Here is a 13,984-nt window from a genome sequence, read left to right as displayed (position 1 = left end):
TGCTTAAAGTTATTGAGGGAGATAAGAGTCTCCAGCTTCAGAGATTTTTGCAATTCGTTCCAGTCATTGGCAGCAGAGAACTGGAAGGAATGGCGGCCAAAGGAGGTGTTGGCTTTGGGAATGACCAGAGAGATATACCTGCTGGAGCGCAGACTACGGGTGGGTGCTGCTATGGTGACTAATGAGCTAAGATAAGGTGGGGATTTGCCTAGCAGTGATTTATAGATGGCCTGGAGCCAGTGGGTTTGACGACGAACATGTAGTGAGGACCAGCCAACAAGAGCGTACAGTATGTGGAATACATATTGGCATAGAGCAAGAACGATTCGGGATGCCGCAATAAAGGTATTATAGGGTATACTCAGTAGGGTCTGTAGAATGTATATATGGTGTCATTTCATGGGGCTCTGAATAATACGGAGTGTTGCTGGCCTTTTACTCTAACCATTCCATTGGTGGCCGCAATGCGACTCACTGTATATGGAATACATAATCATCACATGCTAACCAAACAACATTGCAGGGCATGCTCACTGAATTAAAGGTCAACTACACAAAAAAATCGATGTTTCTTAGATTTTTCCCAGACCTCAAAAGTCATCCCCTGATGTGGCTTAAGCATTGTTGTAAACACAGAGAATCATGTATTTTTATTTTTATATTGACTATGATCCCAAGACGGAAAGATGTTGGGCCATCCTAGAAATGTTTTAGAGCAATATAATATAATATAATATAAAAAAATGTAACTTATACTTTTATCCAAAGCGACTTACAGTCATGCTTGAATACATTTTTAAGTATGGGTGATCCTAGGAATCGAACCCACTATCCTGGCATTGCAATGCTCTACCAAGATGCATGACAGGGTTATAAATGCTTTGCCAAGCCTAAATTTAATATGATTTATAAGGCCTTTATTAAGTAGTGCTTATGCCACAAATATTTGACTTAGTGGGTTATGTCACATTTGACATTGGTGGTTATGTCACACAGTTATACCACATTTATGAACCCTTTATAGAGCATGACATACGGTTTTAGATGATTTGTAACACATTTATGTAGTGTTTATGAAGGCTTTATGAAGCCTTTATAAGCTGCATTTCATTTAAAGTGGGACCGAGTTGGTCCCCCATAAAAATTTCCTCAGGGCAGCAGGGATTTGGACAGCTATTTAGAAGTACTTCTCTTATTGGCTTCATGACTCCTGTGTCAGTTTTAGTGTACCTCAAAGAAACGCTGTGACTACAGAATTCACACAAACATTCATTAAAAACAAGTGAGAAAAATGCGAGTGGACAAAGGGAATTTATAAATATGTTGGTTAAATGTCGGTGTTTAGCATATTAATGATTAGGGCATATGTCACAATTACCATATGCATGAGGATGATTGAAATCGTGTTTTTTCATGTTTCACTGGGAAAAGTGACTTCTCAAAAAGGGGGGGGGGAGTTATGCAAATCAAAACAAACAAAAGTAATTATTCCATTACTCCCCCTCTTCCCAAGGTGGCAGTACAATGCACTCAACATTTTATAATTAGAACCACGCATCTGTCTGCTAAATTTGTGGATGAGTTATTCCACATGTGGGAATTTAATGGATTGTTCAAAGCAGGAGACTCTCATTATGCATACAATTCATGAGTGATGTGGAAAATTCAATGTATTAGAAATGCCTGCTGGTTCATTTCATGCACCAAGGATGATAATTCTGGTACCCTTTGAGCCTAGAGACAATAACGAGGGTGCAAACCTGTGACACAAATTAGAACCTTCAGTCAACATCAGAAACATCTAATTGTCTTTGTCAGATTTGTGTTACAAAAATGACTTAAATGTTTGGTTTGGTCATTCCAGTAAATCACATTAAGGGAATACAGTGAGGGAAGTATTTGATCCCCTGCTGAATTTGTACGTTTGCCCACTGACAAAGACATGATCAGTCTATAATTTTAATGGTAGGTTTATTTGAACAGTGAGAGACAGAATAACAACAACAAAAATGTAATGAGGGAAATAAGTATTTGACCCCTCTGCAAAACATGACTTAGTACTTGGTGACAAAACCCTTGTTGGCAATCACAGAGGTCAGACGTTTCTTGTAGTTGGCCACCAGGCTTGAACACATCTCAGGAGGGATTTTGTCCCACTCCTCTCCAAGTATTTAAGGTTTCGAGCCTGACTTTTGGCAACTCGAACCTTCAGCTCCCTCCACAGATTTTCTATGGGATTAAGGTCTGGAGACTGGCTAGGCTACTCCAGGACCTTAATGTGCTTATTCTTGAGCCACTCCTTTGTTGCCTTGGCCGAGTGTTTTGGGTCATTGTCATGCTGGAATACCCACCACGACCCATTTTCAATGCCCTGGCTGAGGGAAGGAGGTTCTCACCCAAGATTTGACGGTACATGGCCCCGTCCATCGTCCCTTTGATGGGGTGAAGTTGTCCTGTCCCCTTAGCAGAAAAACACCCCCAAAGCATAATGTTTCCACCTCCATGTTTGACGGTGGGGATGGTGTTCTTGGGGTCATAGGCAGCATTCCTCCTCCTCCAAACACGGCGAGTTGAGTTGATGCCAAAGAGCTCGATTTTGGTCTCATCTGACCACAACACTTTCACCCAGTTCTCCTCTGAATCATTCAGATGTTCATTGGCAAACTTCAGACGGGCCTGTATATGTGCTTTCTTGAGCAGGGGGACCTTGCGGGTGCTGCAGGATTTCAGTCCTTCACGGCGTAGTGTGTTACCAGTTGTTTTCTTGGTGACTATGGTCCCAGCTGCCTTGAAATCATTGACAAGATCCTCCCGTTTAGTTCTGGGATGATTCCTCACCATTCTCATGATCATTGCAACTCCACGAGGTGAGATCTTGCATGGAGCCCCAGGCCGAGGGAGATTGACAGTTATTTTGTGTTTCTTCCATTTGCAAATAATCGCACCAACTGTTGTCACCTTGCTTGGCTGCTTGGCAATGGTCTTGTAGCCCATTCCAGCCTTGTGTAGGTCTACAATCTTGTCCCTGACATCCTTGGAGAGCTCTTTGGTCTTGGCCATGGTGGAGAGTTTGGAATCTGATTGATTGATTGCTTCTGTGGACAGGTGTCTTTTATACAGGTAACAAGCTGAGATTAGGAGCACTCCCTTTAAGAGTGTGCTCCTAATCTCAGCTCGTTACCTGTATAAAAGACACCTGGGAGCCAGAAATCTTTCTGGTTGAGAGGGGGTCAAATACATTTTTGACATGCGTTTTTCTGGATTTCTTTGTTATTATTCTGTCTCTCACTGTTCAAATAAACCTACCATTAAAATTATAGACTGATCATTTCTTTGTCAGTGGGCAAATGTACAAAATCAGCAGGGGATCAAATACTTTTTTCCCTCACTGTATAGCACAATACTGTGGACACAGTTTTCATTGCTAGCTTGTGTAATCATGTAGGTGTTGGACTGACAGTCACAGGGACTGGGTTCAAACCTGGGTTTGAGTCTTGCTCGGTGCTATCCCCCAGATTTGTCACAATATATTTTCTAGACAGAACATCCAGGACCCTCTATACCTGTAGTTTTAAGAAGTGGGAATTCCCAATGTGTGAATGTTTTTTTATTTTTATGATACAATGAAAAATACAGCACAACACAAATATTTTGGTTCCTCCATTCAGTATACCACCATCCCCATCTATCGCTGCTTTAATGACCAACTCGGAGGCATGACACACAACACTACTCCACTTCTGAGAGTCTGGATGAGGTGATTTGTCCTGCCCTGATCTGCCCTGCCCGCAGCCCAGTGAAATCGCTCACTGCATGACCAGACTTGGTCCAAAATAACACTAATTTCCCCTGTGTTCTCTTGTCGACACAGGGAAACTCACTAAGCTATAGGCCTCAATATTAAGGCCAAAAATATAGTGATTTCCTATGACCATTTCACAGTGTTGATGATCTGTGAGGCTGTCTCAATATTTTATACCACACACACATTATTGTCTTTTTACCTCATTACTTTTGTCTTTAACTCAGACTGAGCCTTATATAATGGCTTCATGTAAAAAATAACACAGAGAATGTAATCCCACTCTAGAGCATACCCATAGCAACGTAAGAGAGCTATTAAGGACCTCAGCCTAGCTTGAGGCTCCATCGTGTAACTCTGTCAGAGGGTTCAGGGTGTGAAGAGTGGAACCTAGTTAAGAAAGGTCAGGCAGGCATGATGGGTCAGGTGGCTCTGTCGCTTCACAGTTTCTCCTCTCACCTCTTATTGCAGGGAATGGGGTGTGCAACTGCGGCAACTGTGACTGCTGGGATGGCTGGACGGGGAACGCCTGTGAGATCTGGGTGGGAACTGAATACTAACACCACAGAACATTTCAGTAGCTATACAAGAGACTGTGCTGTCAGAAAAGGTGTGAAACAGCAAAGGGAGGAGAGAAATTGAGAGAGTGATGAAGAGGAGGATAAAAAAGAAGCCAACCAAACTGGGATGTAATTCTTCATTCAGATTTCTGCATATCACTTGTATAACAGCATTCATTGTACTGGTTACAAATAATCTTTATTAAAACTATGTTTTTTTTTTGTATGCAAGAAAATAACTTTTGAAGCAAAAATATGTTTTTTCTCTTTAGAAGACATTACCATGTAACCCTTTATATGTTTCCATTACAACTATATGTATGAAAATTGTTTATATAAGAATGCTTACATATTCCAGAAAGCTACACATAATAAGATGCAGGTACATAAACAGAATCCAAACATTGAAAAAAAAAGGATAAATGTTTTATTATTAATATCATTTTCTGAATACATAGCCTGTGTGTGTGTGCTGATGATGATGATCATCTGTGTGTTGATGATAATTTCCATTTGGGGTATTCTCACCAGTGGTGTGTTTTCTGGGTTAAAAGTGGACTCAAAGAAACCCTGCACCCAAGTCAAGATCGTCACAGATCACATCGTTTGAGCGTTTTATTTATTGTGCCTGACACAACATCTTTGCAGGGTGTTAGTAGGAAAACAATGAAAATACCATAATCATACGTGGGTATAAATCTGTTATAACAGGACATACATATCTCCAAGTGGCACACTTGCAATTGTATATATTTCAATATAAATAATTTGAATAGTGCCTATTATCGCTGAAAACTATCACAACCATCATAATCTTCTACAAGATTAATCAATGCATGGCAATTCCCCCTTACTCGTGAACGCCATGTCATGAAAATGTTTAAATGTCGCGGTCGAAAAAAGAACAAAAAACGCACATAGCTCTATAATGCCATGCTGGGTATTCATGTAACTTCAGAAGGTGGTTTCAGGGGACATGAGTTGCATTGACTGGAGAGCCCAAACTCTACCTGACAACATGATTGATAGGAAGCAGTAAAGAAACATGTAATGTAAATAATTCTACTTTGGCCTTTTCATGCTTTTTAGTACTAGCCAACCTTTCGTTTTATTTATCCCATCAAAATGACAGGTGCAATAATATACTGCACACTATATTGCATTAATGTTACTGACATTACAGTCACACCTTTATATAAATATTTTATTAAATATGTTGTATATATGTATACAACAAACAAACTGTACAGTGCAGACAAACTCATAGCATATATGTATGTAAAATTAGCGGTACATACCAACAGTTCTTGATACACAGCCTACTACATGCAGTTCATCAATGCCATCCTCGCCCCATGCAAAAGATGAGAAAAAGGACAAAAGCAAAACTTAAACCTCTCCATCTACATTTTGACAAATTAGTTGACAGAGAGGAAGAAAGTGGAATATAAACTGTTTTGGAAGGATCAGGAAAACAACATCACGCACGACCCATATACAGTAGGAACAAAACAAACAAATAAACTAAAAAACAAGATGGCGGCTAGAGAGATAAACAGATGCACATTTACACAGTCATTTACAAAAATAAAGTTCAGCTTTCGAAGAACCAGTCAACTGGTCTGCAGGGGCTTGGGTAGCCCAGCATGTAGAGTTCATTATGATGTAGGGAAATTACTGGACTTGCGTCCCAAATTGCACCCTATTCCCTATTTACTGCACTTCTTTTGACCAGGGCCCATAGTGCACAATGTAAGGAATAGGGTGCCATTTGGGATGCACCCTGGGTGTAATGTGGAGGAGGGGACACAAGCCCTAAAGATAATTAAAATGATTTCAGCTCCTTTGTGTATATTATGCATTGTTATAATAGCATCAATGTAGCTTTGTACAGACAAGTGTTTTTAAGTCTAACAAGCAAATGTGCTTGAACATCCTCTAGAAAATAGGGGCTTAAAATCCCAATAAACTCTGGAAAATTATATCAGCAAATAAATCTCTTAATATATCTGCAATTTTAGCAGCATACAGTAGCTTCAGTCTACTTATCAACATTCTAAATCTTAGCTATCCTGAAAATCGTAAATCAAGTTCAGAATTAAGTCAGCTGATAGATTCAGATAATGGTTGATAAATTGCTAACAGTCATGATCAGATCAGGATTCCGAACAGAAAGTGCCAAACTACATGCTAATTCGAGTCCCAAACAATTTCCAAACTCCTCACTCGCATAGGTCTGAACAGTACCTTTCCCTTATCCTATAGTCCAGGGATCATCAACTAGATTCAGCCGCGGGCCAATTTTTTCTTGAGCGGGCCAATTTCTTATTGAGTGGCTGGTCGGGGGGCCGGAACATAATGACAAATAATTTGTAGATTGCAAATTGACCGCAAGAATCCCAAACAGTTATAATATTTAAAACCTTGCTTACATTTGTATACGATCACGTCACTCTATTATGCGTGGGAATACTTAGGAACAGATTTCCCAAATTAAAATCAATTGGAGCTGATTTCCTGGTGTTTTTACAGTCTTTTATGTCCAACAATGACAAAAAAAAAAGTTCTTATTTTTGCTCAGAAAACTTGGGTGGCCAAATAAGACCACACATGGGCCAAATTTGGCCGCCAGTTGGGAAACCCTGCCATAGTCCTTTGTGGAAAAAAATGCATGTAAATGGTTCTAGGTATCCCAAAACCTTGATTCTTATGAACACAAGATCCAAAATGACATCAATCACGACCTTTCAGAGGTTCAGCAAGAAGGCCAGCAGAGAATCGATTCGTCAGTGGGATTATTTTTGTGAAAATTAACCATATGGTAAGTCACAGAGAAAAAAACACAAAGCCGGAAAAAGACAAATCGACTCTAAATGCAGTCGGCTGCTGTTGCCGTTGTACTACACAGTAACAACTGTGGTATCGTTAGATGTTCTGGCTTTTTGGATACTTTGGTCATTTTATGAATCAATCTCTGTGGGCTGTGAAGGTTGTTGAGTGAATATTCTACTAGGTCTTTATTGGATGTGTTTGGCGGGTGAGACACCTTAGGCCGAGTCGTGACTGGATATATGTTTTTGCATGCTGGGGATCAAGGTCTAAACAGGCGCGTAATTGGCCAAGATGAGAGATACTGGACTCTTCATGCTGAGCTAGGAGAAAATCCTCTCATAATATCTCAGAATATTTAGTTGTTTAAAAAGTTACATTTCTTTTTAAATAATCTTTTTTTTCTTTTTCTTTTTTACAGTGAAAACGTTATAATATAAGCCATCTCTTGCATTGCTTCTGCAAGAACAATAGAACACAATACTAACCTTGCCCATGCTTTAGTTTGCTGAACAGAATGGGGATGCAGCCAAACCTCGAGTAAACGTGAATGTAAAATGGCTGCCGCTGTTGGGCTTGACCCATTCAGTCTGAGCCACTAGCCTGTTGTTCAGAGAATTCAGCGAGTGAGGGACTGTGGCCTACAAGGCCTATAGATATTCCTAGAGCCCTTGCTCCAAAATAAGAATTAAAGAAAAATAGATTTTAGGTTCCTATTTACCGACTGGACGAGGCAGAGCTCACCGCTGGTGGGATCGGATTGTGATATGTATGCACCTATACACCACTTGTTAAAGCATTCTCTAACACACACGCACATCTGTGTCTGTATGTGTGTGTGGGCTCCTCGCATTGACTGCAGTGGGGGTAATTAGCACTTCATCAGGTATGATTGTGTGGGCTATCCTCCAGTGTTTCTTTATCGAGCCCTAAAAAAGCAACACGCAGCCTGAGACTCTGACTCTCCCCTCGACTTAGATGCTGTGTGTGTGTGCGTGCATATCTGTACTGCTCCCCAAACATCCAGACTTCCTAAATGAGTCCCTGGAACCAAGCCACCGGACGCATCTTATTTATTGTGTGTGTGTGTGTGTGTGTTGTGTATGGGCAGAAGAGTGTATTTCAGTGTCAATGTGTCTGTGTGTGTTGAGTTTACATCGGCATGAATGTGTGTATTACAAAACCACACACAGCCCCTGCAAAATGTTTTTTTTTTCTAAGTTACTCAACAAAGAGAAACGTGAGAATAGAAAGAGAAAGAGACGGGAACATACTTGTAAAAAATAGAAGATAGCAGTCAAATTTTTTTAACTATATCTGTACAGCATCTACCCCAGAACATAGCTGGTGCACTGTGGTATAGAAAATAGATATTAATTGCACACACTGCTGCAACAGGGCATATAAGTAGAATGTGTGGTCTTGGGTTACCGTCAGCAAGCAAGGTACCACATGTGGCCGTGAAACACACATCATTCTTACGGATCCCATGGTCAGAGTCACTCTTCCTTCCGTTTTGGGGGGAGGGGGTGACCACCATTCTGGATCGATCCACGATTGATGAGTTAAAGAGAAAGAAAGAAAGAAAGAAAGAAAGAAAGAAAGAAAGAGAGATAGAGGAGAAGGAAGGAAGGAAGGAAGGAAGGAAGGAAGGAAGGAAGGAAGGAAGGAAGGAAGGAAGGAAGGAAGGAAGGAAGGAAGGACTGAGAGATTGCCTGGATCTGATCCACAGAAGAAAGAGGGTGCAGGTTTGGAGTCCGGTAGGGAAAATCCCTGACTCCATCATGTCCGTCCCTCCCGCCACACACACACACACACACACACACACACACACACACACACACACACACACACACACACACACACACACACACAGAGACACACACAGACACACACACACACACACACACACACACACACACACACACACACACCAGGTGAATTGTGGCTATGTGGGGGACTTAGCAGCAGTAGCAGTAGTAGTAGTAGAAGTAGTAGGCTTGCTGACTGGTTTGCCTCCGTTCATCACTGGGGGCTCGGTTGTGCTTTTACTGGGAGGGACGGCTGTTTTGGGCGCTTTGGTCTCGCCTACATCATGCAACGATGGCTCTCTGTACATAGCAACTGTGAGGGAGAGAGATAAGAAAGAGAAGGGAGGAGATAAGGAGGCAAGGAAGGGTGAGAGGGAAAAAGAGGGAGAAATTAAGAGAGAGGGTAGAGAGAGAGAGAGAGAGAGAGAGAGAGAGAGAGAGAGGGTAAGAGAAAGGGAGAGAAAATAAGAAAGGAAGAGAATGGAGGAGAGAGGGAAGATTTTGTTAGTAAAACCCAGAGCAAAATAAGTATTTCTCCTCTTTTCAAATCAATAACCTGTCAAACTAACCACATGGCTCCTTTTTCACTAATGACTGCCAGCATGAATTATTTAATCCGTTTTAAGTCTTGTTGATGCAGAGGCTTCTACTTGTTTTTGGAAATCGTTCCAGACCACACCAAAAGGGGAAAAAAGGGGGATAAAAATACTAAAAACGGTCCTACACATTCTTTAGCCTGTGGCTGCTGCCATCTCTTCCTCTCCTTTCTACAGACCCCAATCTGAATGTGGCCAAAAGACTTTGTGCATTATGAGCAGTGGGAACATCCCAAATGATCCTGCACTTTACGCTCCCTGCACTGCAGCTGTGTCACTGTCATGACAGTGCAGTACAGATTCCTGGAGGCTTCCATGTTTAAATAATGGACATAAATCAGCCAGGGAGGGGAGGAGAGTGATGTGGGCGTCTGTAGACACACCATAAAGCATCAACATTTCATGGCCGCAAAGACAGGGCTTGTCCCTTCTCCTCTGTGCTATATGCCAACCTGTGAATTATGGATGGGAACGATAAATATAAATGATACTTCAAGGGGAAGATAACCATCCTTCAGTGTAGCGGTGGGTGGTTACTCAGGGTGGGATTAACAGAATAGGGGGCTTGATCAGATTGACTTGTTCCCTCTAAAGACACTGCCGTGACAGGGTCTAGGCGTGGGATGGTCATTCCGAGGGGTGTGGAGGTTGAAATGTGGTATTGTGAACCTGCAGGCGTGTGATGGCTTACATGTTTATGACTTGTGTAAGATTCTGGTGATATATACAGCACATAAACCCTGCCTCATAGGTGGCCCATACATTTAATACGTTTGACACCTCTGACATGTGGCATAAACTTGGTACCAGCAGTCAGTAGTAGGGTTGCAAAGGGAGGGTATATAACTGGAAACTTTTGAAGTTTACCAGTAAACTACCAGAATTTTTGTAACTTTGGCCTTTTTGGGTACTTCAGATTATCACAGGTGTCTGTAATTATCACATGTAAAATACACTGAGTGGAAGCATTAAGAACATGACATGACATAGACTGACCAGGTGAAAGCTATAATCCCTTATTGATGTCACTTGATAAATCCACTTCAATCAGTGTAGATCAAGAGGATGAGACAGGTTAAAGAAGGATTTTTAAGTTTTGAGACAATTGAGACATGGATTGTGTCTGTATGCCATTTAGAGGGTGAATGGGCAAGACAAAAGATTGAAGCGCTTTTGAATGGGCCAGGCGCACCGGTTTGTGTCAAGAACTGCAATGCTGCTGGGTTTTTCATGCTCAACAGTTCCCCGTGTATATCAAGAATGGTCCACCACCCAAAGGACATCCAGCCAACTTGACACAACATAACAGTTTATATAAAAAAAAATCAAATAAGATGATTTTAAAATAAGAAATATAATGACAAAGCTGTAAAACATTATCCTAAATAAAAATCCATCAACTTAGTGAATACCATTGGTGTGTAATATGAGGGTTTCAGCATGAAATATCCTTTATATATTTATTTATTTTCATTTTTTTTACTCTGTCCATTTCTTTGTTGTAAATGTTTTGGGGCCAAACTGGTGGCAGTTGTGAAAAAAGTTGCAGAGTTAATTGAAAATTATGTTATGTTGATTAGACACTTTTTTCATTAATTAGGCTATTTCCTCTTGAACCATATGGTCTATCCACTAGAACCCCATGGACAATATGGACACAGATACAGTGGGGAGAACAAGTATTTGATACACTGCCGATTTTGCAGGTTTTCCTACTTACAAAGCATGTAGAGGACTGTCATTTTTATCATAGGTACACTTCAACAAAAATCCAGAAAATCACATTGTATGATTTTTAAGTAATTAATTTGCATTTTATTGCATGACATAACTATTTGATACATCAGAAAAGCAGAACATAATATTTGGTACAGAAACCTTTGTTTGCAATTACAGAGATCATACGTTTCCTGTAGGTCTTGACCAGGTTTGCACACACTGCAGCAGGGATTTTGGCCCACTCCTCCATACAGACCTTCTCCAGATCCTTCAGGTTACGGGGCTGTCGCTGGGCAATACAGACTTTCAGCTCCCTCCAAAGATTTTCTATTGGGTTCAGGTCTGGAGACTGGCTAGGCCACTCCAAGACCTTGAGATGCTTCTTACAGAGCCACTCCTTAGTTGCCCTGGCTGTGTGTTTCGGATCGTTGTCATGCTGGAAGACCCAGCCACGACACATCTTCAATGCTCTTACTGAGGGAAGGAGGTTTTTGGCCAAGATCTCGCGATACATGGCCCCATCCATCCTCCCCAAAATACAGTGCAGTCGTCCTGTCCCCTTTGCAGAAAAGCATCCCCAAAGAATGATGTTTCCACCTCCATGCTTCACGGTTGGGATGGTGTTCTTGGGGTTGTACTCATCCTTCTTCTTCCTCCAAACACGGCGAGTGGAGTTTAGACCAAAAAAACTCTATTTTTGTCTCATCAGACCACATGACCTTCTCCCATTCCTCCTCTGGATCATCCAGATGGTCATTGGCAAACTTCAGACGGGCCTGGACATGCGCTGGCTTGAGCAGGGGGACCTTGCGTGCGCTGCAGGATTATAATCCATGACGGCGTAGTGTGTTACTAATTGTTTTCTTTGAGACTGTGGTCCCAGCTCTCTTCAGGTCATTGACCAGGTCCTGCCGTGTAGTTCTGGGCTGATCCCTCACCTTCCTCATGATAATTGATGCCCCACGAGGTGTGATCTTGCATGGAGCCCCAGATCGAGGGTGATTGACCGTCATCTTGAACTTCTTCCATTTTCTAATAATTGCGCCAACAGTTGTTGCCTTCTCACCAAGCTGCTTGCCTATTGCCCTGTAGCCCATCCCAACCTTGTGCAGGTCTACAATTTTATCCCTGATGTCCTTACACAGCTCTCTGGTCTTGGCCATTGTGGAGAGGTTGGCGTCTGTTTGATTGAGTGTGTGGACAGGTGTCTTTTATACAGGTAACGAGTTCAAACAGGTGCAGTTAATACAGGTAATGAGTGGAGAACAGAAGGGCTTCTTAAAGAAAAACTAACAGGTCTGTGAGAGCCGGAATTCTTACTGGTTGGTAGGTGATCAAATACTTATGTCATGCAATAAAATGCAAATTAATTACTTAAAAATCATACAATGTGATTTTCTGGATTTTGAATCAATCTCTTGATTCATAAATCCAGTTGAAGTGTACCTATGATAAAAATTACAGACCTCTACATGCTTTGTAAGTAGGAAAACCTGCAAAATCGGCAGTGTATCAAATACTTGTTCTCCCCACTGTATATAACATAATAATACTATACAGTGAGGGAAAAAAGTATTTGATCCCCTGCTGATTTTGTACGTTTGCCCACTGACAAAGAAATGATCAGTCTATAATTTTAATGGTAGGTTTATTTGAACAGAGACAGAATAACAACAACACAATCCAGAAAAACGCATGTCAAAAATGTTATAAATTGATTTACATTTTAATGATGGAAATACGTATTTGACCCCCTCTCAATCAGAAAGATTTCTGGCTCCCAGGTGTCTTTTATACAGGTAACGAGCTGAGATTAGGAGCACACTCTTAAAGGGAGTGCTCCTAATCTCAGCTTGTTACCTGTCTACAGAAGCAATCAATCAATCAGATTCCAAACTCTCCACCATGGCCAAGACCAAATAGCTCTCCAAGGATGTCAGGGACAAGATTGTAGACCTACACAAGGCTGGAATGGGCTACAAGACCATCGCCAAGCACCTTGGTGAGAAGGTGACAACAGTTGGTGCGATTATTCGCAAATGGAAGAAACACAAAATAACTGTCAATCTCCCTCGGCCTGGGGCTCCATGCAAGATCCAACCTCGTGGAGTTGCAATGATCATGTGAACGGTGAGGAATCAGCCCAGAACTACACGGGTGTCACGATCGTTCATGAACGAGAAGGACCAAGGCGCAGCGTGATATGCATTCATATTTATTACACGACTAAACACACGACAAAACAACAAACGAAACGTGACGTCCAAGGTAGACAAATAACATACCTCACACGGAACAAGATCCCACAACTAACTGGTGCCAAAAGGCTGCCTAAGTATGGTCCCCAATCAGAGACAACGAGCTACAGCTGCCTCTGATTGGGAACCACCCCGGCCAACATAGATCTGCACATGCTAGATCTAAAACATAGAAATTAACATAGCAACACACAACACGGAAAATACACACCCTGACTCAACAAATACAAGTCCTCAGAGTCAGGGCGTGACAACCGGAGGATCTTGTCAATGATCTCAAGGCAGCTGGGACCATAGTCACCAAGAAAACAATTGGTAACACACTACGCCGTGAAGGACTGAAATCCTGCAGCGCCCGCAAGGTCCCCCTGCTCAAGAAAGCACATATACAGGGCCGTCTGAAGTTTGC

The 13,984-nt window shown here is 41.7% G+C and overlaps 2 protein-coding genes across 3 annotated transcripts in view; one reads left to right on the top strand and one right to left on the bottom strand.

The window, feature by feature from the left end:
* Window positions 1-6,774, top strand: part of itgbl1 (integrin, beta-like 1) — a 161,805-nt gene extending 155,031 nt beyond the window's left edge. Inside the window, exon 11 of the mRNA XM_041863619.2 lies at window positions 4,274-6,774. Within this exon, the coding sequence (XP_041719553.1) occupies window positions 4,274-4,362 (89 nt within the window). The 3' untranslated portion in view covers window positions 4,363-6,774. The remainder of the gene's footprint in view (window positions 1-4,273) is intronic.
* A 2,284-nt stretch (window positions 6,775-9,058) lies between these two features.
* fgf14 (fibroblast growth factor 14) overlaps window positions 9,059-13,984 on the bottom strand; it is a 332,041-nt gene continuing 327,115 nt past the window's right edge. For both annotated transcript variants that reach the window (XM_041863599.2, XM_041863607.2), the window contains exon 5: window positions 9,059-9,315. In XM_041863599.2, coding sequence (XP_041719533.1) covers window positions 9,140-9,315 — 176 coding nt within the window. In that variant the 3' untranslated portion in view covers window positions 9,059-9,139. The remainder of the gene's footprint in view (window positions 9,316-13,984) is intronic.

Source organism: Coregonus clupeaformis, chromosome 40, assembly GCF_020615455.1.
Source record: "Coregonus clupeaformis isolate EN_2021a chromosome 40, ASM2061545v1, whole genome shotgun sequence".
Classification (NCBI taxonomy): Eukaryota; Metazoa; Chordata; class Actinopteri; order Salmoniformes; family Salmonidae; genus Coregonus; species Coregonus clupeaformis.
The sequence above is the reverse complement of the archived record's forward strand: the minus strand, read 5'-3'. Positions and strand labels throughout refer to the sequence as shown.